A 26,212-nucleotide genomic window follows, 5' to 3' on the forward strand; every position below is an offset into this window, starting at 1 on the left:
ATGTAATGGTCAGAGGGCTGGACATATTTAATTAGGATGTTTTTAAATGGCGCACTCACTTTGTCATTCTTTTTATACATTTGCATCACTCACAGTTACAGTTTAGGAACATGAAGAGAAAGGGATTGCCCACAATTATATGTATTTTGATCAAGCGCGAAAACCGGAGATAGAGCCCCAGGTATTGATGTTCAAAACTTAGCATTTAACAACATGACTTCATCTCTTCTCAAAAACAATATGATGTTTTAATGCTATTAATAAACGAACTTAGTGCGAGTCCTATGAAATTTCACGTTGATCCATTGAGCAGAAAGTTTCATGTGAATGCAGTTGTACGCCTTTGCTATTTTGGACTGATTGAAGACATTTACTTGACCAAACAGGCTATAGCAAATCACCACTGATCATCAGCATTCATTCTAAAGATAACTCACCATTGTGGCACGGAACTTGTGAAAATTCTTCTGAAGTAGCTTTGTCACTCGTAGTATTTAGTGGCTTCTAAGCGCTGGCTTACAATGTTGGGCTCACTTTGCTAATTCACAAGCCCTGCTTCCGCGACCAGGGCGAGTCTACCTATTTCTTCTGCTGTTGGATGGTACAATTTTGAGCCCCATACAATAAGCTCAAGATTTAGAGCCTGACTATTACTATGTCTTGGGTTCTATGTCTGGCTGTCACATGGGCTTCTAAATTATGCACTTCATTATCTCATGTTTGATGGTTGTTGCCATGTTTTGTGTGAAGATATCCCCTTAAAAAAGTTGCCATAAATAATAGCAAAGTACAATAGAAACACTGTACCAAAGCATCACCATGCAAGCTTGTTAATCACATCTAATAGCACTTGCCACGTAATCAAAGGCTGGTTTAATTGCACTCCAGCCCTAGTGGGGTGGGGTGATACACATTGAATTGAGCTCTTTCCAAAATTAGGCATGTGAGTTTTTTACTATGGGTTAATGTTACTGGTGACATTAAAGTGAAAACCTTATTATAAGCAATGTTTTGCCAGACATAGTTTCACTGAATACAAATTCCCGTTGCAGAAGTAAAGACTGAGTAATATCTGGGACATCGCAATGCATTTAGTTATTTTCTATATGTTTTTAGTAAATGTGTCCTTCGTGTTACAGATGCTCCACGAAGAGTTAGAGACTCTCGCACCTCAGATTGAAGAGTTGGAAAGCGGTGTACATCACAGCACTGAACACAAACACAAAATAAACCAACTATCCTCTGAAGTTTTGGCATTGAAGAGATCCTTAGAGGTAAGATATGTAATTCAGTGTGCCAAGTTAAGCTTGAAGACTGCTGGGTTATCTCTCCTAATGCACACTTTTGCCCATGGTTGGGGAAAACAAGCAAAATTGTTGCAAAATTCTGTCAGTATTTGCGACTCAGGAAGTTGCACTCTGCAGCACTGCCCATATTGAGCAAATACATACCTCTCAACCTGTTGAGTCTCCAGGGCAGATCAGATTTTTCTGGCTTTTTGCAGGTGCGAGCCAATATAAGTCTAAAGAGGGTATGAGGGTTGCTTGAGGGTTAACTGAGTCCAGGTTGCCTGAAACGCTCCAAATAAGAGTGAGTGAAGAGGTGTGCAGAATACCTGTTCCAAATAAGAATTATTTCTTAACACTCAATTCTGTATAGCTAACCATTTCTGCACTACAATATTCTCTTTCCCTCTCACTTTCTACCTCTTTCAATTTGCTCTCTCCCCTTTATATTTTTGTCTACCTCCCTTTGTTTTGCTATCTCACTTTCTCCCTACCCACTCTCTCTTTGTAGTTCTTTATTTGTGTCTTTGTGCCTCTTTCATTCTCACAGTTTTGCTTAAATATTATGTGCCTGATTTACAAAGCATTTTCCAATGGGATTGTGCAAGTAAACTCTTTTGTAAATCAGGCCCCCTGTAAGTTACATTTTCATTAAAGACGTAAACATGAATATAAACCACTTTGATGGAATTCCCATTTTGTGATTGTACCTCCTTTATAGGCCAATTCATAAGGGCAAAGGGTGCTGTAACGTAACTAAAGAAAGCAGGTTTATGGCATATGAATGTGGAAGGGCATCACTACTTTGCTGCCTACGTATGGATAAACAACGTTGCATTGTGCCGGTGGAAGGAGGGAGAGCAAACAGGATTTTCAGTGGCAACCTGGGATCTTGAACGTGATGCATTACAGAACCATTGGCCAGCAAGATGTTCCAGCTAGTTCCCATGAGAGAAACCATCCATGACTACTACCAACGACACGCCCGCCACATGACCATCACTCAGACACAGTGGCAGCATCTGCTCTCATTGAAGATGTTGTACATGAGCCCCTCTATAAAGTACAAGATATCTGTGCGATGTTCAATGCGTCTCAGATCTGCTCTGCTGCTCCGTGAGAGAGGCAGGCTCGAAGAGAGAGGCTATCGGAGGACAGGAGTTAGGCAAGATTAGTGCTTACTCTTCTGGTAGAGCAGGACATGCTGCATCTCTTTCACTATAGGTTACTGATGGTAGGTCAGATTGATACTGCTGTATAACATTGATCTCCAGCAATGCCACATGAATGACGGAGACAGGTCTGTAGACAACAACTGAGGAGCAGATGCAATTCTAATACCAAGCATTTCTGTATGATGTTGTTCCTGAAATGCTTGACATAGAGGATTTGTAGAGATGGCTGCATATGCTCCATACCTATGTCAGAGTGCTGATGGGCTTGGGAGTAGTGGATACAATCTTCCGATGGACAGCCATCTTTGTAGTTTGAGACACTGTGCGCCTCCACATGATGAGATTGGGAGAGGACATCATCAGCTTACTCAAAATGCTGGCTTACAATGTATAACATTGATCTCCAGCAATGCCACATGAATGACGGAGACAGGTCTGTAGACAACAACTGAGGAGCAGATGCAATTCGAATACCAAGCATTTCTGTATGATGATGTTCCTGAAATGCTTGACATAGAGGATTTGTAGAGATGGCTGCATATGCTCCATACCTATGTCAGAGTGCTGATGGGCTTGGGAGTAGAGGATACAATCTGCCGATGGACAGCCATCTTTGTAGTTTGAGACACTGTGCGCCTCCACATGATGAGATTGGGAGAGGACATCATCAGCTTACTCAAAATGCTGGCTTACAATGTTAGGTAAAGCTTGTGATCTGACCAACCTGATAGTTTGTTGGCCACTCCCCAGGTGCTACTTTGTCATATGAGGCTTTGCATATGAATATGAGGCTGTATCTCAGCATAGGATGCATCTATCCCAGACTATCCACTCCAACCACAACATAACCATTTCCATCTTCATTTCCATCTGTAGCAGCAGATGACAGATTGATCTCTTCCCTCCTCTTTGATGTTTACCTCCAACAACCTCTCTTGCTCTTTCATTTCATCTTTGATATTTACCTGATCGACCTGCAAATCTGCCTCCTCATGCATATTCACCTCCTCCTGAAAATCAACCTCTTTCTGTATTGTTAATTTCTGATGCACCTTCAACTCCTCTGCTCCATTGCTTTCTCTTCCACTATGCCAAGCACCCACACTATATGCTTCTCTGCCCTGGTATTTATAGGTGTTGGTTCTCTTCCCTTGGGCTCAGCTTTATCCTAAAAGTTACACCCATGCATGATAATTAGTTGGTGTTTGGGATTGGTTGTGCTGTAGAGATTTGAGGCAATTAGGTGTATTTAATTGCTCCCTCTCTTTGGCCGTGCTTCATGGACCAAGCCTTTAAAATGCTGGTTCGCAATCTTGGAATGTTAAACTTCTGCCCATGTGCAAGAACATGTATGCAACGTTCACAGAGTGGATTTGCTTCCTCGTCCCACTGGCAAATTGCTGCACCTGCAGGGGTTATGCCTTGTCTGAGCCTCAGTTTGGTAAACTCTGCCCCCTGTTATCACTACATGAACCCCACATTTTGATTCAGTTGGTTCAGATGCCTTAAAGCGCAAGAAGTGGTAGTGGATTTAATGTTGTGGCCCAGGCTCCCAGTGCTGTGGGGGAATCAGGGGCTCTTCCCCATACTCCCTCTAGGTTCCACATCGCATAGGCAGAGTTTCGGTGTGTTTCCCTGTGTTACCAGCACATTCACTTTAGGGGCCAGGCAGGGAACATTATCACATATCTCCCACTTGAGTTCCCCCTGGTTTGACCGACTGAAGTAGTCCACATTGTAAGTGCCCTTCCCTGTAGACTACAGTAAAGGAGTAGGGTTGGAGCATTAAGAACCAAAGTAAAATTCACCTGTTGCTCTTCTTGTTTCTGTCTAGCCAGACCAGTGTGTTGCTAATACACATGTTCTGCCACTTAGATAGAACATAAGGGCATCTATGACCCATATACTAACCATATATTCTAACTCTATTGTGGCATAATTAAGTTATTTGGGGTGTAACTTGTAGCTGATGAAGAGGATCTGCTTCTCTAGCACATTTTCAACCTGGTAGAGGGCTTCTCCTAGGTTTAACCGTGTGTTGATCTGCAGGATAAAGGTTTCATTACATTTGAGGAGGGGCAGATAGTGAAATGATCACTTCAAACTCCTAAAAGCATTGTTTGCTTCTGTAATCCTGTTGTGCAGGTTCGGCTTGTAGTTCCCTTCAGTTGGCTTGTCAGCTAGGCTACCAGCATCCACAAATTTGGCATTGACCTTCTATAGTAGTAAACCAGTCCAAGGAGTCCTTGCAAACCGATTTTGGGCTTTAAAGCAATACAACTTCACCATGGACATGGCCAAATGGCACTTGATAAGAATGGCCTGCAGACCTTACTGCCACAGACACTGCAGATCCTGGTAAAGATTATGCATATAAGTACACTGCATCTTCCTCTAAAAGAATATGTCATTTAGGTAGACTCCCACATATACATAATTGAGATGCAATATTGTGTACACAACTTTTTGGAAAGTGGTAGGAGACCTATGATGTCTAGTAACAATCTCATGGATCTGGAAACACTATTTTCTCTTGATTGTCCGGCCCCAAGAGATTAGCCTTTGGTAAAATGCTGTGCTGTAATGTACTGGGCTGCTATGATGCATTCCGTCATTGCATGAATGTGGGGCCTATGGTATGTGTCAAACTTCGAGATACGATTTTCTTTTTCTGAAATCTATGCACAACCTCCAGCTTCAGTCTGGTTTCCACACAAGGACAATTGATGAGGGTATTTGGCCTTCTGAAGATTTAATAACAACTAGGTCTAATTTCTTCTTGACTTTCTCATTAATAGCTTGGGTTCACACTTCTGGTAACCAGTAGGGGTGAAGCCTCACAGTTTAACCTGGAGGAGTTTTGATTAAGTTGACCAAACCATTAATCACGCATGGATTATTGATGAACATATAGTGTGCTATAGGAAATCTTGTAGATCTGACTCCTGAGATGGCTTCAGGCTTTGCAGAACCATTTTTCCAAGGTGCTCTGGGAGAGCCATAGTAAAGGGTGCATGTCAGTTGGACTCTGACAGCAGCTCTGTGGACTCCTTCCATACTATCAGAGAGTTTGCATGGTAAACCTATGTTGGCTTAATGCAATCTTTCTGTTAGACTTCATTTTTCAGAACCATAACACTTGTATAATCTTGTGAGGCACATGCCATTTGTCTCTATGTTTATTTTCAGATGTTATTAAGAGAACCAGAAGCTTGCCCCACACTTGAAATCTTCATAGTAGTGTTTGTCTGCCGTAAAGTGGCTTTTGTTCATCTAGGGGATTCCTTTTTTTAAAAACGTTGTTTATTAAACTTGGATTCATGTCACACATACACAGGTTGTTACCAACAGATACATGGGACAGTGCAAATTATACATATACATATACATGCCAGTACAGTACGCAGGTTGCACACCATTACAATTATACAGAAATGAGATGACAAACATTAGCTTTTAAGCAGTTCTACTCAGCAGGTGATACCTCATCAGCCATTTCTGAAAACTGTGCTAGTAAATAGGACCTCAGGGGGGGGGGGGCAGAAATCTCTGGGCCTCATTCCTGGACCACTCACCAGTCCATAGTCTCTTTCAAGTTCACTTGCCCTGGTCAGACCATTGAGCCATGTACAAGCATCCGGGGGAAGGTGGCTGGTTCACTGCATCAATATGCATTTCCTAACCACTGTCATGCTTATAGTCAACAGTTTCCTACTCGAGGCCGGGACCCCTGGCAGCCACCCAAACATGCAACATAACAATTTGCACAGTATACTGTGGTTCAGTACCCCAGTGAGAGTACCCGTCACATCCCCCCAGAACTCCCCCAGCTGAGGACAGGACCACAACATGTGAAGAGTGTCAGCGGCTGGCCTCCGACATCTTGGGCAATCATCACTTTTAGATTGATCGAAAAGAGCATGTCCAGCTGGTGTCAAGTATACCCTATGAAGGGTTTTCAGTTGCAAGCCAGTATTGATCGCTCCCTTATGTGACCTAGAGCACATCATAGCTCACTGTTTATCGTTGAATGAGCCCCACCATCCCTTTCGTGCCGCCCCCTACACTTCAGCATCTCTTTGAGGGAGTCCCATTGAATCATTCTGTAAATAGTGGACACCTCACTCTTAGCAGATTCCGAGTGAAGAAGGTACTTCACAATTGGGACAGGCTGAGGGGGAGCCGGGAAAGTGGGGGATCAAGCTTTAAAAGCAGCCCTAATATGGAAATATTGAAGCCATCTGCTGAAGACCCCCCCCCCCAGCCCCTCATCTTAACCGCAAACACCTCCTGTGACACAAACTCCCCCTCTGGGTATAAATCCCCCATTGTGCCTATTCCCAGTCCCCACCATTCATTCTCCCAACGCCTCAACGCAAGTGGGGCCAAGACATTCAATCCTCCAGAGATGAAGCCCTGGTTCAAACGGGAACTCAACCCCCAGCCTCCTAAGAGCCCTATTAGATGCATGCACCGTGCAGGCGACTGGGTCAAATTTGAAATTATCTGCTACCTTCCTGGATACCATAACCCCCTGAATGGCATGTGGCCGCACTGAGCATTTTTCAATACGGGATAATCAACATTGGGTCCGTAAATATTCACAAATGTCACCAGAACATGGGCCCAACACCCAGATACAATGAAAAATCTACCCTCTTCATGAACCACCAACTCCAGCATTTGCAACCCTAGTGCCTTGTGAATCAATGTCATCACTCTTGCCGAATAATTAGAGTACAGGGTGTAATATTTCTTGGAACCCTAGGATTTAGTGACCCCCCCCCTTTAGACCTCCCCATCAGGTGGGTCTCCTGCAACATCATCACCTTAGCTCCATGTCTCTCGCAGTAATTAATCACCTTCCTAGATTTCCTTGGGTTATTCAACCCCCGTACCTTCCAGTTAATGATGTTACAGCCTGTAATGCCTTTTGAAAGTTCTAGCATTTTGTTTTGCACCAGCCCTCCATGAGATGATGTGAATCCTTTTGTAACTTAAACCCCTCACCTAACACACACCCCTACATACCCTCCCACAAACCCATTTCAGCACCCCACATACTTCAGCATTCCCTTCCGGACCCCCCACCCACACTGCCCAACCCCCATAGCAATGGAGAACCATCCACCCCACCCCCAACCCCAACCCAAACATTTAACTGACGGGCAATTGCCCAAGGGTGCCGGACACAACTACCTAGTCCGCACAAACCTCATTCGCTCCACCCATTGAGGGGAGCGGACCTATTATAACAACATGCTTATCAAAAGGGTCATTTCGTCACAATAATTGCCTGTTCCAAACCACAGAAGAACATGCTCCCGGGAGAGCCATAGAGTAGGCCGCCTCTTGCAAGCGGCACCAAGCGGCACAAAACATATAGCAAATAGAGGATCCAGTTCTGGGACACCCCCAGATCCTTTTCAGGGCATTGGCAGAGATTCTGCAAACGCAACCACTTCAGCGGGACTCGTACAAAATGGGTCTTATTGTTGTGCCCAACTCTGTTTCGCTGCCAAAAGGGAGAGTTTAGCTTTTTTACCGATCGAGTCAAGTCTTGAAAAAGGATATTCTAGCTCCGTTGTTTGGAATGTCCCCCAGTTTACAGGTCTGCGTAGGATGGTGTCCCGGTCATGGTAGTTCAGCACTTTCATAATGACCGGGCGAGGGCTCTGACCCAGTCTTGGCACCTGACCCGATATCCTATGAACTGGGACGAAAGCAGCAGATTTTTCATCACCTCCTTGACAAAGGACTCCATGAATTCCTCCATGTTGCGCGTAGACACAGAAAACAGAATTCCGATCACACAGATGTTATTACGTCTAGAGCGCACCTCCAAGTCTTCATTTTTGTCCAATACTTCTTTCATTTCCCTCTGGAGATCTCAAATTATTTCTGACACTTCTGTGCTGGTATCCTCGAGCACCCCCACTCTGTGCATGGCCTCACAGAGCCTGCCACTCTCCTTGTCGACTCTTTCTTGCATCTGGTCCATTTTGTACACCATGCCATCCAACTTGGTGTTCACCACTGCAAAGCTGTTCTTCATCTCCGCTAATACCAGGCTTAATTCAGAGGGCTGACTCCCCCCACACGTTGGCACACCTGTACGCAGTTCCAAATATGTTCCTGCTTCATTCTCTCCTGGTCTAGGGGAGGCCATGGTGCCCCCTTCCAGTGACAACCCCTCCTTTTGTGTGAATTGCAGCTGGGCCTGCTTTTTATTCCCTTTTGCCATCTGGTGCGGTGTAATATGGCAGAGCCTGCATGAGGCCCCAAAGTGGGATATCGCCCTCAGGGGGACCCGCCTCGGTCCGCAAGCAACACTTTGATTGCGGTCATCCAACTTAGTCCTCAAGCAGTCTACCTCCTTCTGGGCTGTGGGGTGCCAGTGCCACAAGCGGCTCAAGCCAGTGCCCCTCCTCCTCCATGGAACAGCGTGGGCCCCTCCAAGACAGCCAGTGGATGGGGCACTCGCCCCAGCCCCAGGTGTGCTTTCTCAGCCTGCCTCATGCCACCACAGGGGGCCTGCAACCACAGAGGCAGAGTCCCAGTCTTCCAGGGCCTGCAGTCCTTCTCAGCCCTGCCTGCACAATCCGCTCCTCAGTCCTTAGAGCCTCACCTCAGCTGCTCTGTCCAGCCTCCAGGCAGCCAGACCACAATAGTGCCTTGCGCCTACCTGCAGCCCCCTTGAGGCTCGCACCCAGGCAGCGGCCCGGCCACCACCGTCCGGCCGGAGCCCACAGCAGGTGCACAAGCCCAGGCAGGACAGGCCTGCCATCTCCTCTGGGCTCGGCCCCACCTCCTGATTTCAACAGCCACCGGCGCGAGCGGTCCTCTCACGGCTCGATTAGGCAGGGGTGGGGGGGACCACAGACAGGCACTCCAAGCACTGAGCAAGCGCAGCATTCACCGGCTGCAGCCGCAGTTCCTTCAAGAGAAGCGCCTCCCGCTTCCGATAGTTGACCCGGAGGCAACCGCAATGGGATAAAGCAGCTTGCGGCCCTCACACTCAGCCAACTTCCTGTGGAGCTTAGACTCTGAATAAATACATAAATACATAAATAATAAACTAATACGGGGCAGCCAACACAATACCCACACTAGGACAATTGACGGGGGTAGGTAAAAACCAACCAAAACAATGCGTATGCTAAGCAGACATGCAGAAAAGCATAATAAAAATAAGAAATCATCTCATACACTAGCTTTATTCCAAGATAACCAGACTGAGGAGCAAATAAACGATCCATCATCACAACTTGACTATGAGCTGAAAAGGAATTATCAAAAAACATTTAATGTTTTATTAAATAGTAAGAACAGGAAACTCCCTGATCTGCAAGGAATGGCACATGGTGCCTTTCTGGGATGGGAAGGTTCAAGGCACTCCCTGAACGAGTGATACAAACTCCAAACAAGACTAGCACTGGAAACCAAATAAGCGATCCTACCACCAATCAACTATCCGTTATCAACCTCTACGGACACAAACGTACACATGCTAAAAAATCTTTACTTTTCAAGGGACTGACATTCTGCCCCAGCCAGGAATTCGAAAACGGCCTAAACTATGATGGCACAAAGAATGCTCAATTGGGCATCCCCATAGGGCCGTAGCTCAAAACATGACATACATCTACTGTCTCAGAAAATATATATGATCTGACATGCAACAAAACAGAACCTTACCTCCCAAGAAAGAAGGGCAATTATAATACTCCACACAAACACAGGAACCATAATAGAATCCGCAGACATTGGTGGGGCTGTTGTGGTCCTGGATATCCAGAAATATAATGCAGAAGCAGACAGACAACATCTTGATCCAGAGTATTACCAGGAACTGAGTGATGACCCTACTAAGGAGTACACCAAAACTCTGGAACATATCAAGTCAATGCCAAGCAGTGTGGAGGAACACCTTCAACACCTGTAACCAAAGAATCTGTCTCCTGGGCCATTCTGTATGCTCCCAAAGATCAATAACCATGGTGGAAACGGGACTGCCCAATCATCTTTGGGGTCAATACATTAACTGAAGCCATATCTGGATATATTTAATCCATCCTAAAAACTCTGATGATGCGCACAAACAGCTTTCTACAAGACCCATCACATTTTCTCAGGAAGCTTTAAGGGATAGAATGTGTACCACCCTATACAATACTTGCCACGTTGGATGTCCCATCACTTTATTCCAACATTCCACATGAAGATGGGGCTGTTGTGTGGCAGAGTGTCCTGCAAAGAACAGCCAGCAAGACTGCCATCCCAACTTGAGCCATAAAAGATCTTATGAGGTTCATACTTACAGCCAATTTCAGCTTCAATGAAAGACATTTTCCGCACAAGACTGAAACAGCCATATGCAGAAAAATGGCAAACCAGTATGCAAACCTTTTCATAGCAGAAATCAAGCAGCATTTTTTACAACACCAATTCCAGAAAGCACTAAAATACATACGCTACATCAATGACATTTTCTTGATTTGGAAACAAGGCAAAGATTCCTTTAAACAAATGTATTCAATTCCTAAATGGCTTCCACCACCTCCACACTAAGATAACCATGGAATATCCCAAGTTGAACAAATACTGCGTGGACACCACCATTTCTGTTGGAAAGAACGGCCACCTAGAAAAAGCTGTATACAGGAAACCTAACAAATAGGAACAAATTCCTTTGCAGGCCAAGTTTCCATCCAAGCCACACAAAACAGTGAAATCACAGAGAGAATACCATTGGTCCTCGCCTATCATCCAGCACTAACACAACTGAATAGAATTGGTTTGGGCCTACATTCAGTATTTACCAGAGATCAGCTGAGGGACATTTTCAAGGAAACACAGTTACTTGCATATAAACAACCACAAGATCTAGCACATTCCCACACCAAAAGTGCATTTCTACGAGATCAAGAGCAATAGGGAAAATGCCCATGCATTGCAATGTTGAGAGATGCAAGACCTGCAAACATATCTGCCCCGAATCAACGATACCCAACTCCACAGAACCAAACATTATAGATGCAATGGACATACAGTTGCAAAATCATCCAATGTCGTATACCTCATCCAATGCAAGAAATGTCCACAAGGAAAGTATGTTGGTGAGAGTTGCAAGGAAGTATGTGAAAGAATGAACCTGCATAGACACGCCATCTTGAAACACAAAACGGCAACATCAGCTGGTCAACATTTCACACAGAATGGGCACACACTGCAGACCCTGTCAGTGGTGGTACTGAAAGGTGAGCTCTCGAGTACCACACAAAGAAGAACACTGGAGCTCAGGTTACTGAAGATCCTCAACCTGAAAAATGCTGCTCTTTGCATAGATACTAGATTTATGGCACACTATGGCCTGGGGCCTTAGACAGTTCCAAATAGACAGATGCGGAAGATGACCTGCAGTTGAAACATTTCACATACAAATGCTCGACACAACATTTCAGAACCCGGAATTAGTAAGGACACAGGCAGCATGTATGGTGACTTTTGATGACTGAGCGCACATCATTGGTACCCATTATTGAGGGTTCCATGTAATAATGTCTCCACAAAAATATCGCCATACAAAAATATCGCCGAAAAATTGCCGTTTTTTTGTGGGGACATTATTGCATGGAACATGCGGGGGACACACATGTTCCCCCGCATGTTCTTTTTTTTTTTCTTTTTTCTTTGGCTGCCCCAATCCCCATATATATGGTCACCCATATAATATCGCCACAACCTTTTCCCTGCGATATTATGTACGGCGACCATATATATGGGGATAATATTACCTGATACCTTATTGAGCAATTAGCACAATCAACTAACGGTGGAAATGCCACCATTCTAACATTAATGTCATTTTGGATTTGCCACTTTGTATGGGAGTCAGTAAACCACTCGCAAACATGAGGCACATCTAGGATAAAGTTGTACATGGGACCCTTGAAGCTTAGTAAACATGTATCTGTTGGTTTCATCTTAGTCATACATGTAGGCCTAAGTAAATCTGGTTGACCTTCTCTATGACTCTAACACAGCATGGAGGCTCCAAAAACAGGCACTATGCTTTGACATTATTTTAATCCCAACACATTGGTGAATGGTGCTTTCATTAGTCTGGTTGGGCATTCTAATCACAGCAAACAATTATTTGGCTATGATTGCCAGGAAGATGCTAATACAAATTATGGTTGGAAAAAGGTGAGGCTGGTTGAAACATTGGACGTTTAAGACTATATATGTGAAAAACCTTAGACTGTGCAGGTAACGTTTGAAAAAGCATATCCGTTCTAAAATTGTGTACGTTTTGAATCTAACATTTTTGTTTGTCTCTACAATAGCATCAGTGTTTTTTCACGCTACTTTTCACTTATTAGACTTGCCCTGCTTAAGTGTTCGGACACATTACGCATTACATGCGAAACATTCATTGAATAACGTGGCTCTGTTTGAAATGTAATTTATGAGCAATAACTGCTTTTCAGTGTTTGAGAATGTGACTGTTTTCTTCTAATTTTATGAATCTTTCCAGAAAAGGGGCCGTGCAGGACTGAATTGCTTGCATATTTCTTCCTGCAGCCACTGGAGTTTAAAGTGGGAGAATCCCTTGTCTTTTTTTTCCTATGTAAAATTGATGCCGAGCTCGGTGTGTGATATTCTTTGTTGCTTATTTATCCTTGGACCACCATCAGATGAAGAATTTTCTGCAACTTCGAAAAAATAATGAAACTACCATCCCATCAAAATAATTTCAGTTAGTTCAATAAAAGGCATCACAGCTTTGATTTTGATTGATTTTAAAACTGGACTAACACAATGCCAAACTCTTTCTCTATACGCCAGTTCAAAAGAGGGGACCCCGATGAAAGCCTGATGGGTCTCCCGAATGGCAAAGAGGAAACGGCGTATCAGTTATCTTGGGTCCTCTCCTCTTTACACTCTACTTTGGTTTCTCGTACCAACTCTTCGCTGCGACACCCAAATATTTGCTTTTCCTGAACTCTCCTCTGATCTCTCTATCAAAATGTTCAAGTGCCACTCTACCATTAAATATTTGATGGCTTTGTACTCTCTGATGATAAAGTCTACCAAAATAGGGGTACCCCTCTTCCCTGCCAAATACGCTTTTTCATCTCTTCCCCTACCTATTTATTCCCCACCTGACACTCTCCCCTGCTCTTCTTCAGCTATTAACCTCAGCATCATCTATATCCGGTCTCACACCTTGACAACTTTCATCTACAAAACTGCAGTGTCAGCCCGCCTCAACCTCCTAAATATTAGGAAAATAGGGCACCTTCTTCCTTCCAACACTGCCAAGCATCTCCTAACCATTCTTGTCTTCTCTAAACTGGACTACTGTGCCAGAATCCTCTTTGGTCTCCCCAACTATGCTTTCCATCCTCTTGACAAGATCATTAACTTCACTACCAAGACTCTTTGAACTTCCTCACTTCACACCTATATCCTTTTCTGTCACCACGCTGGATGGCTGACTTTGCAAAACAGAGCCAGATTTAAATGTATTCTGCTGGTTCACAAATGTATCCATGGGACGGCATCAACAGTCTATCCCCCTCTATCCAATTCTACAAGCTTTCTCGTAATCTCAGCTCTGCTTTCTCGACTACCCTTGTGGCACCTTGGCCTCCGAGTGCTGACTCTCGCTTCCGCTCTTTCTCTATTCTTGACAGTCTACATGGATTTGTTCAACACCAAAATAAAAGCATACCTCCTTGCCTCCAAGTCTCTTAACCTACCCCTCATCTGCCTTCTAGCTAACATTTTTCCCTCACCTCTCACTTGCCTCTGTCCCTCATTTTCTTTTGCCTATACTCTAGCACTTCATCCATCATGGGGAGATACCTAACAGTTGGCTGTACCACCTACCAGCACTTACAAATGTCTAATGTTGGTTGTCCTTAATCTATGTCGGTCCACCCATGTATTGTCTATGGCGACTGTTCCACTTACTCCACTCCACAACCTGGTCAGAATGTCACTCAAACTCAACCCATTGTAAGAAGCTCACTGTTTCCCATCAAATCGGATTTCTTATCTATTGTATGTTATTTTGCGATCAAAAGATTAATGTTCCTCCTTGTATATAAAAAGAAAATGAGTCCCTGTTGAGAGTGTCTTCATCTACAGTTTTTCAGAGAAGATGCTTTAGGGTTTGGTTAAATCGCTCCACAAAGCGATTGTTTGTGACACAATAAAAATAGGTGTCTGTGAAAGAGCTTCTTCTTCAAGTTTCGACATGAAGTTGGTTCCGAGCATCAGAATATCTTCAGGAAACCCCACACTGGAGAAGTAAAGTGATTGATGTTTTCAATAATGTTTCATGGTATTAATGGTGATTAGAAAGCCAACAGGATATCTGGTGGCATAATCTACTATGACCAGAATATACTTATTCCTGTTTTTGGAATTAACATGTGGTCTCATGATATCCCTTCTTATCCTAAAGAAAGAGATGTCAATAATGGGAAGCGGTTTAAGGGAGGGAGTGGCCAACAACACTGCATTGGCGCTTTTGACAGATTGGACAGGTTTTGGAAAAATGCTTGATCTATCTATCTATTCCTGGTCAAAGGGAACCTAATTTGTGAATGTATGTCTTTGCTATTTAGTGATGTCCAGTGATTAATTAGCAGTGGACAGGTTCCCATACAGTTTGTAAAAAAGGTGGCGGGAGCAGCAGCTTGTAGCACATTTGCCCATTTTCAGTAGGGTTATTTTCCACTTGATTTAAGAGCACCCTTTGTTCCATAAAACATGTCCCTATCTTCTGGATCCCTTCTTCCTTGAAGATGACATCATTGATGGCAGACCGGAAGAACATATCATTTCTTTGGGTGGCTGCAGTCGGGCTAAGAGCCAGGAGATTACTGTTCCTCATGGACTACCCTTAGGATTCATTGTCACTCAGTAACCTCAGGGAGTGGCTCTACTTATTCTGTCTTTTTATGAAGGGTAGTCATACCTAAATCCTCACTCCCCACATTTAGTAGGACTGAGTCCTGTAGTTTACTCCACCACATGCAGGGGATATTTATAACTCACAAATTGGCATGTCTTTGTCCCCTGCGAAAGTCAGGTTATTATGGTTGATTAGTACCCGGCGAGAGGGATGTGGCCGCCTCCCAGCCAATGGGGAGGCTCAGAACATGGGCATTACCAGATGGCAATGCAGCCGCCCTGAGCCTCCTCAGGCCTGGTGGCCGCCATCTCCCTTCACCGGGAAATTAGTTAAGTGCTTCTAACTCCTCCCTCGCCCTTCCCCACATTTCCCTTCCCTCCCTCCCCACCACACCTCCTTTTCGAGAGCAGACGCACTGGAAACACTTCTGTCTCCAGCGCACCTGCTCCAGATTTGCCACAGGCCGCCATGGAAAGGAAGAAGAGACTACACGTAGTCCCTTCTCTCCTTTCCATGACAGCCATTTTGTTAGTTTACTTTTTTTATTGTTTTCAATGGGCGCCATGGAAAGGGAAAAAAATCTTCATTTTCCCTTCCCCAGCAGCCAATCTTTTTCCTTTTTTTTCTGTTGCTAAATGCTGCCAGAGTGTTTTGGAACAGAAAATAAATGCTTTTAGTACCCTGATCTTATGGGCCGGGGTACTAATAGCAATAAGCCCCTTGTAGGGGGGGTCATTGCCACTTCAGGTAATGCCCCAGGGCCGTCGTTAAGGCCCTCGCTTCACTCAGGCCTGCACCTATGGGCCCCAGGGCATTACCCGAAGTGGTAATGTCCTCCCTGCTTGGGGCTTATTGCTTAAATAACAACGCCTTAACCTCCTCCCAATAGTCAGTTTGCTATGCCTGGCCCCACCTTTATACCATACCTAAGCCCTTTTTTGGCAGCAATCCTCCTGTAGGCTCAATCAGTAAACCACACATGTAACTCTCTAGGCAATAATGCTTCCCCTCTGGGAGGGATGTTTACATCTTTTATGCTGAAGAGGTCAAAACCAGTAGCTCTAGGGCTAGCTTGGGAGGGCACATGGTATTGGTCTGTATTTTTTCGAATTTTCTCTACTCTGAGAATTGTATCTGTAGAGAGTGGGTGGGCCACTATGAAACCCACTGCAGACACCATATGCCATGGAGCCAAGTGCATTTTACAGAGTATGCAACCCCTGGATTTAGTTCAGAAAGATTTATTTAGGACTTCACGGTCTCTGTTCAGTGTCACTCACCCTCTTTGGTATAAAAGTTACTCATCAATTGAAGTCATATTTGCTGGTTGGCCTCTACTGGTAGCCTACAATGTGGGTAGGGTAGCATGTTATAGGTATTCATGTTGAAGTTCAAGGCTTCAAGTTATTTAGTTTTTCCCCGAGGTGAACTGTGCTACTAGGGTCTCTCGGTCCGTGGTTAGGCTCTGGCACACAACCCTTTTCTCAGGGTCCAGAACCTGCAACCCAATCCTGTCTTCTTCCCTCCTCAAGTTGATGCTCACTTGTGCCTATAAGACTGTCGCTAGACCTCACCTCTAGCCCTCAAGTTGGCTGTTGACTAACTTCCTCAATGTTTCACCTCGAGTGTGTTCCTCCCCACACTTCTTCCCGACAACTTGTACGCCTGTGAACTTGTACGCTTGTGTTGCTGTCTTTTCCAGGTGTCACTCTCCCTATGCATCTAAGGGACTTTCCAATATCCCCTCTTCCTTCCAGCTACCCCTCTTCTCTTACAACTACTGCCCCTTCCTCGTGCCAACATTCCTGCCTTCTTCTCTCCAAATGGTTTACCTCTCTTCACTTTTCTAACTCCTCCAACTTCTCTTGCTCTTTCCCCTCCTCTTTGATGTTCACTTCCTTGAAACTCTCTTGCCTTCTCGCCTACTCTTTGATGTTCACCTCCACCAACCCCTAGACCTTAAACTAGTTCTGCAACTTTACCTCCTCTATTTTCTCCTTCCTCCTTCTGCATCTCCACCTTGCTCTGCAACTTCAACTCCTCCACTCACTGTTCTTCTACTCCAAATGCCCACCCTATCTGCTTCCCTCTTTTATAGTTGTTTGTTTCCTTTTCTTACCCCAGGCTTTTTCTCATCAGCTGCACCTGTGTATGATCACTGTTTGGTGTCTTGGAGTAGTTGTGCTGTAAGGATTTAATTAATTCATCTTTTATTACACGCTTTACACCTGAGACCAGTCTCTAAGTGTGGGACCGGGATTCAAACCTGTGCTGCTCGACGTTGTATTGCTTCCATGTCAAACGTGTTGTCCCTGAGCTATTCTCCCAGTCCATGATTTGAGGTAATCTGGTGGGTTTAATTACTACCTAGCTTCAGGCTTCACTATTCGGTCCAAGATTTTACAAGGCTGTTCCACCATTATGGAATTGGCACTTCTGCCTATGCACGTAGGCTCACAGAATGGAGTCAGCGGGATTGTCAACTCTACTGCTTCACTCCAGGCGATTGCTATGTCTGAGGTGGTGATTTCTTCCCGGAGACTAATAACGGTGCCTCCCAAAAATTGGTATGCAAACCACACATTTTACATGGACATGGGCTGCAGCTTTCAGACCTGAATCTTGGTTCAGATTCCTTAAAGGGCCAGTAGTGTTAGTGGATTTAATGTGGTGATTCCCTGAAGCATGTCCACTTTGCTGTGAGAGAGTAGCTGGAGATCATCCCCATACTGCCCCAAGGCCCCACATCACATAGTACGTGGTCGAGCCTGGACCCTTAAGTCACCCCCGTCCCCATACAAACCCCAAGGGCCAGGCAGGAGACATCATCACAGGGGCAACAAAATTGTAAATGATTCAAAGACAGTGGCGACTGCTGAAGATTTACAGTGCATGGAAGTTAATATCTCCCCCAAATTAGCCTGAGTGGCGGAGTATAGTGAGCGAGTCCTGAAAAATGTAAGATGGGCTTGTAGGGAGTGGTCTCCCCCGAGACTTTTTAAATGGGTAGAAATGGTGCAATTTACAGCAACTTATTTGAGAAAATGGGGTACAAAAACCTACAATTTATAAGTGGTTCTCTAGGGTGACACACTAAATAATCCAATAGATGCCAGGAGGCTTTTTCCACATTTCCTGTATCCCTGTGTTTACAGGTTATGCCAGCTTTGCCAATATAAAGCACTTTCATAATGTTGTTGCCCAAAGCATATGTCCACAATATATTTCTATATTTGTATTTATTAGTGCATATGGTTACACATTGAAAACCTTTTGCACATTTACAATCAATAAATATACACATATAATTAATATTACATACAATAGTACCTCATTTCGAAAGTGTAAACACTGTTGTACAGTATCCAAACATTAATGTCCTAGTCACAGTCATGTGAACAATATGTACTAACTACTAAGACCTATCATGTACAGACCTATAAAGGTCTAATTACAAATGAAACTTTCATTCCATCAAGATGTATTAAAAGAGTAGGTGCAACCGTCCAAATATAATATGAGGCTCTGGTAACAACCAAAGATTCCCCAAAATAGATACAGGCCCAAAAAAGATTCAATACCTGCAAATGAGCTTAGACAATTTTTATGTCCATTCAGGTAATGAAGAGATAAATGTGAGCAATCCATTAAGGTATGTCTGACTGACTGCAAATAATGTTTACATAGGCGGCATATTCTATCTTCAAATGGAATACCTATCCAAGCTCCAGTGTATTCAGGGGTAGGCAGAACGTTAAGACGTAAGTACATAATATACTGTCTAAGATCAGCATTACAATATTTCAACAAGTAGCTATGAAGCTATTTTGCGGTAAAGCTCTGTATAGTAAATTCATCATCTCTCTTTTTAGTAGTTAATCTCATGAGGTTGTTATGTCTATCCCAGTCGGCAGTTTTCATTTTTAAATTCTTTGTAAACTCCAATATATTCATTTCATTTGGGAGCTCAAGATTCATTCCCTTAAATAATTCCATTGCTGTTTTCTGCAAGTCAAGGTGAGCTTGGTTGGTGGGGGACACATATGCACTGGATGCGACTAAACCGAAGAGGGTCGCCCCACTTTTTTCTGTTAAGAGTAGCTTTACATATCAATATTTTTTACAACTCTTTTTATTAATCGTTTGCACACATGGAAAACTTGCATTGTGCCTAAGGACTTTACCATGCTGCCTCCAAGATACTTCATTTTACTTAATCCACACCTAAAGCCTGTTTGCTGCCTCACCATCAACTTGTTCTCCTCTACTCAGCGATTCAGTTAAGAAGCAGCACCAAAGAAACTATGCTACAGCTAGTGTCTATCATGTCAAGGAGCCGATGGTTACAGGGGTCCGTGCTCAGCCCCTTTTGTGAACAGGAACTAATATAGATTTCCTCCAGCTATGTGGGATGGTTCTTGCTCTCCAGATGGAGACAAAGATCCTATATAGCAGGCATCCCCAGAAGACCGCATGTTTCTTGATAACAACATGAAAGACATCCGGTCCTGGAGCTCTGGATGCCTTAAGTCGCTGGAATACTTCCCTAACGTCATATAACTCAAAACATATATCAGACTCTCCTACATCCAGGACACCCACCGATGTAAATCTCTGGAGCGCCCCAATATGTGTCACCCAAGACTCTTCTGTAATGGAGTTTACTTCAATAGCAATGTCTTCAGCCAAGTAGGATCGGTATAGATGCCAGAACTGTTTGCTGTCATGAGATTTCAACATCTCAAATATGAGCTGCCAATTGACATTATTCACGTTCTATTTATAAGATTTTAGCCAATTTTTATATTTTGTGCGTTGGCATGCATTTTGCTTAATCTTATCTGAGTAACTCAATTTGTCTGATCTTTTGATCTGCTGTAGGGTCACACACAACTGTTTTTTCTTTTTGTAATGACTGCGTAAAAATGTCAGAAAAAGGTATTATCATAAAGTCTTGCTACCGTACTCTTCATAAAGTGTTAAAAACAAGTATGAAGTCTAGTGTGTATACCAGTGTGATCATACTCAGGTAGTTCAAGAACTAGGGCAATATCCTGTTTCAATTGTGTTAGGTAAAAAGACCTTTTTTCCGATAGGAAAAGAAATCAGTTTAGAAAGATAGCTCTGTGAGCGCATGGAGCTGTCTTTCTAAATCGAACTGTCATGCTCCTGCCGCACACGAGTGCATGCAGTGGCTGACAGACAGGGCGAGATGCAGAGGACGGACCACGGGAGTGCTGGGCAAATGTCTATGTGAAGGTCTATGTGAATAATTGTATGTAAATGTAGGGCAGGGGGACGGCGAGGAGCTAAAATGGAATCAGGGGTACCCCCTGTATTTATTTAAAAAAAAACCTCGAGCATGTCCTTTTCCTGCTTTCTGAGGGCTGCACAAAATCGATCAAAATAAATCAGCCTTTTTTATGTGCGATCTTTAGAAAGCAGAAAAATGGCATAGAACTATTTCAACATACAATATTTACTTAGATGTTTCTGTTACCCTGCGGGTTAGCTGCAGTATTTTGCTGGAGTGTCTGAACTTGCCTTATTTTGTTCATTCTCAACACTAAGTGGAGTATGGCATGATCACTAAGATTAGTTTGCTACATTTCAAATTTCCTGTCCAGTTTTCCTAATGACGGACCGGACCTACAAAAAAGTAATCAGTCCTAGTGGATACTTGCCATTCTAGTAAAACTATCTCTACCACCGACTTTCACCCACAGCTTCCTCCTCATCTACAGATCCCCTGGATACGACAGACACTTTGCCAACAATCTCTGTGACTCAGTAGCTACCATTCAAGTAAACCACCCTTCTCTTACACTCCTGGGAGACTTCAATGTCTGGTTCGATATCCCCAACAACCCCATGACTCATCCGCTGATTGACAGTATTGATGCGGTCAACCTCTCCCATCAAACCACTGGTACAACCCACTCAGGTGGGCACACCCTTGATGCAATTTTCAGCTCCCATGACCTGGTTTATACATACCGTCCCAAACTACTCATCTGGACATACCACTATGCCATCCCTTTCTCTATCCACAAACCTACCCCTCCTCCTACAGCTTCCCCGGCCTCCACCCCTGATCTCAAATGCTGGAACAAAGTCAAGATCCTTCCCGACCTAGCCGAGGACCTGCTTCTTCGTCCACCTGCAACGCTGCCCCTCGATAGACCCTTAACCATTGATTCTTTCGACTCCTGGGTAAATGACTTACTCATTCCTCTCACCCCCTCGCGGTGCATCCTCACACAAAGGACAGTCCCCCAAATGGTTTACACTCCACCTGAGGAATGTCAAAAAACAAAATAACTCTCTTGAATGCAAATGACGAGCATCTAAAACCGATCTCAGCACATCCATGTTCGCCCTGCACCACCGTAACTACAAATAGGAAATCCGAAATGCCAAAAAAACCTATTACAATAGTCAAATTCTAAACTGTAGAAACTGCAGCAAAGAACTCCACATAATCATATCAGAATTCGTGAAACCCACATGCAGCTGTAAACAATCCACCATCTCGCAATCACTCTGCGACTCCCTCTCCCTACATTTCTACATCACAGCACTTGTCAGGATGGCAACCCTTAACACCAAACTGTCCTTCCTCGCCCCCTTCTCATCACCAACCCCGCCTGATCCCATTTCCCCAATGCCCAATTTACCTACGTTCAACTCCTTCAAACCCATCTCCAGAGATGAGTTCCTTGACCAACTATCAGCCAGCAAACCCTCCGGGTCGCCCCTCGACCCCTGCCCCGCCTCTGTCCTGAAAAAATATTGTCATCTACCTGCGCAGGAGAACATGCGAGAGCCATACTAAATGACTCCTTCACCTCTGGTATCTTAACTGATGACTTCAAAATAGCGCATGTCAAGCCACTTCTAAAAAAGGCATCCCTTGACTCCCTTGACCCCAAGAATTACAGACCGATCTCCAACACCAGATTTCTTGCGTAACTCATTGACCGGATAGCATACTCCCAGCTCAACCCCTTTGTAAAATCCAACTGTCTCCTCGACCCCGCACAATCAGGCTTCAGACTGCGTCATGGAACAGAAATAACTCTAATATCGATCTGGGATGATCTCCAGGTCACTGCAGACTCTGAAGGCTGCACAGCACTGATTCTGCTCAATCTCTCTGCAGCCTTCGACACGGTTAACCACTCAGTCCTCCTTGACTGCCTTCTCCCTAGGAATCTATGGCACTGCTCTCAAATGGATTGCCTCCTTCCTCAGCAACAGGAAACAAATAACCCTCCTCTCCCCTTTTATCCCAACTGCTCGCTCTGTGAAGATTGGAGTACCCCAAGGCAGATGCCTATCTGCTCTCCTGTTCAACCTCTTATATGACCACTCTACCAGGAATCATCCGCACGCACAACATCTCCTGTTACAACTACGCTGATGGTACCCAAATTATCCTAAGACTTCCCAGGTCAAGCACCAACTCCCATCCCTACCTTGAAGCTTGTCTCCGCGATATTGACCGATGGATGATAATAAACCACCTCCTTTTGAACACTGATAAAACCAAAATCATGGTGTGCTGCAATATTGCCATTCTGCCACATCCGCTCCCATGGCCCCCGTCCCTCAGCTCCCGACCCCCTCACCCCCTCCGATCTGGTGAAAAACCTAGGCTGCACTATGGACTCAGGCCTAACCCTCTCCCGTCAGATCAACAACATGTCAAAATGCTGCCACTACCACCTCAAACTTCTCAGATGTATTTCTCCCTAATTCTCCTACCCGAATAGATTTGCCGCAGTTATGTCTATTGTGATGTCAAGACTGTATTATGCCAACTCTCTATACCTAGGAGCTCCGGCTTACCAACTCAACAAACTCCAAAGAGCCAAAAATGCTACCGCAAAACTGCTCCTCGCCCTGGGTCAAAGAGACCACATCTCATCAGCTCTTAGAACCCTCCACAGGCTCCCAGTCGGACAAAGGGCCACCTTCAAGACCCTATGCATCACTCACCGAGCAGTGCACAAGACGGGCCCAATGTACCTACAAGAAAAGATAAAACCCTACCTCCTATCTCGCACCTTAAGATCAAGCACTGCCCTCCATCTAGTGATCCCAACCTCTAACTCTGTCAGGATCGGAGGATCCGCCTTCTCAACCTTGGCCCCAACTCTGTGAAACTCAATCCCCCCACATATTCGACACACCCAAGAGTAGATGACCTTCAGCAAAGTTCTAAAAATGTGTTTCTTTCCGTAATAACAACCACAACCATCTGAGGCGACTGAGTCCTTGCAACCCGATGACAAATGCTCAATGAGATCCCGAGCAATGATGTCACTGAATACGCTTATTAAGTCACTATCAAGTAAACGCACGCTTGAAATCCAGAATAGCGTACTCCTTAGATCGTAACTCCACCCAAACACTTGCCTTCAACATCACTATGCTTACTCTCTACTCTACAACAACACACAATTAGAGTGTAGCTTCACCCCTCGATCAATTTCGGCCTAGCTGTTCGCATATGAACATTAACGCATAAACACCTCATCATTCTAATAAAACGCAGCTACATCCCATGACAAACTGGCGTAGCTGCTACACAGGCCTAACGCAGTCAGAACCCAGTCTTGGTGTCCAAACTCCAGACTGCACACATTCAACTGATATCAGTACCACCACACCTAATGCTAGGATAAAGCTACCATCAGCTACCATCAAGCAATTGCATCAGATGCACACATAACTGGTGCACCAAAGCACCCTATGACACCTTACTCTCACAACTGACCTGGACTACGGTCCCCGAAGGCGTTCAACCTACCAGCGCTTTGAGGTCATACCAACGATATATATAGCGCTATGTAAATGCCAAATAACATAACTATTTCAGACTATGCCTATGCAGTGGCTTGTCATTAATGGGTGGCGGCACTGGGTCAGCCGAACCCTGCTAGCCCAGTGAAAACACTGAGCACTGACTCAGCAGCTTGCTGCAACTGACGGAATGCTCCTGGATTGGCTTTGACTGTCAACGAAAAACATAGTTTCATTTTAACAGTTTCTATTCCCCGGCGTGCATGTCCAATGAACCATGCAAGGCCGGGGGATTTTTACTTCTCCAGCGTCCCTTGGCTCATTGGGGATGCAGGCTGGGGAACTCCTCATCTGAATGTGTGTTCCTGCACATTCCGAAAGCCTTTGGTGTTGCAGATGGAGCGCTCCAGCTCCTTCTCAGATATGCACGAAAGTGCTTTATCCTTCCTAGTTCCTGTTGTGGGGAGCCAGATGCAGCGAGGAGGATAGTCTGAAACAGGCCTGAAGGTAAGAAGAACTTTGTTAGAATGCATATTTTGTTTGTTTGTATGGATGTGTGAATGAGCGAGTGTAAGATGTATGAGTGTGCATGTGAATGTGCGGGTGAATGCTTTATAAATGAGCATTGCAATTAAATGCTGTGTGAATGTGTGTGTGTGTGTGTTTGTGATCGACACGGGGCAATGATTTTGCCAGGGATTTACAGAGACAGGGCATTTCATACTGGGCATTTATGGTAAAGCAAGAATGATCAGTGTTATTACATGGTTAAACTAGCATATTCTGGTGCAGCCAGTCTAGCCATAATTTCTTACTGTGTCATGGCATTTCTTACTGGGTATCTATGATAAAGCAATTATAATAGGTGCTATTATGTGGCCAGACTGACTCATTTTGGTGCAGCAAGTTTGGACATGCTTTCTCATTGTAGCATGCCCATTTAGTGGCAAATTTAACATGATTATGTTCTTGGGGATATATTGGAAGAGCCAGCTTGAACATTTTGTCTTATGATATCATTACTACCATTATGTGCAAAGCAAGCATGTGTATGTTCTTATATGGGAATATGACATATATTGATGCAGCAGCATGGAAATGTATGGGCACAGCCAGTGTGAAAATGTTTTTTATAGTGCCATATATTGTGGGGAAAGTGATCATGAAAATATGTTGGCAAATGATCCTGAACACAGTTGGTGACTTGCATCTATTGCATTTTTCATAAGATACACTACAAAACCGGTTGCAAACTGTCTGGCTTTTTACACATTTTACACAGAATGTGTGTTGTATAATGCACAACTTTAACCCACAATTTGAAAAGTATTATCGGGGAAGAGTCTCCCTCCCCGCCCCCAAATCTCCCTAGGTTGGTTCGGGCTCTTTCACTATCCTTGGTTGCTTTCTCATACTTGTGGGAAATATTAACGCCCCTCCTTTAAAAAAATTCACCAGCCACCACTGGATGCCAGTATCCTCAGCAGACCTACGCAAGTAGTCCCCAGCAACTTGGCCTCTAATGTTCTTGTCTGTAGACTCCTCCTTCTCCCTACCACCAGAGCCTTTATAGGTCCTTCATTCCCCGCTCTTCTTGCAGATAAAGAAGACTTTCACAGGAGCAGCTTATTTGTACTTTAGCACGGGCGGGAGGCACAGCGTTCGGAATGTGATGAGAAAGATCAAGACTCGAGTAACGGGGGCCGGCAATGGGTGGCAAAGGGGATGTGAAAGAGTGCAGAGATGGAGTAGAGAAAGAAAGGAAAGAGATGAGGGTAAGAACAGAAGAGAGGATGAACTGACTAGAAAGTCAGGGTACGTGCATAGAGAGAGGGGAGCATAGAACAGGTGAGTTGCAAGAGCAGGAGGTTGACAATAGAAAAAGAAGACAATTGTAAGGTGTGACAAATGGGATGATTGGAGAGATACCGGGAGCGAATGAGGACAATATGAGGCCTGCAGATGGGGCACATCTGTAGTGCCTGGTCTGCGGACCAGGGTGCCATCCAACT

General features: G+C 44.4%; 1 protein-coding gene across 7 annotated transcripts in view; it reads left to right on the forward strand.

The window, feature by feature from the left end:
• Window positions 1–26,212, forward strand: part of SYNE3 (spectrin repeat containing nuclear envelope family member 3) — a 982,841-nt gene that overhangs the window by 753,800 nt on the left and 202,829 nt on the right. For all 7 annotated transcript variants that reach the window (XM_069637674.1, XM_069637672.1, XM_069637675.1 and 4 more), the window contains one exon: window positions 1,140–1,274. In XM_069637674.1, the coding sequence (XP_069493775.1) occupies window positions 1,140–1,274 (135 nt within the window). The remainder of the gene's footprint in view (window positions 1–1,139; window positions 1,275–26,212) is intronic.

This window comes from Ambystoma mexicanum, chromosome 14, assembly GCF_040938575.1.
Source record: "Ambystoma mexicanum isolate Mex_15411 chromosome 14, UKY_AmexF1_1, whole genome shotgun sequence".
Taxonomy (NCBI): domain Eukaryota; kingdom Metazoa; phylum Chordata; class Amphibia; order Caudata; family Ambystomatidae; genus Ambystoma; species Ambystoma mexicanum.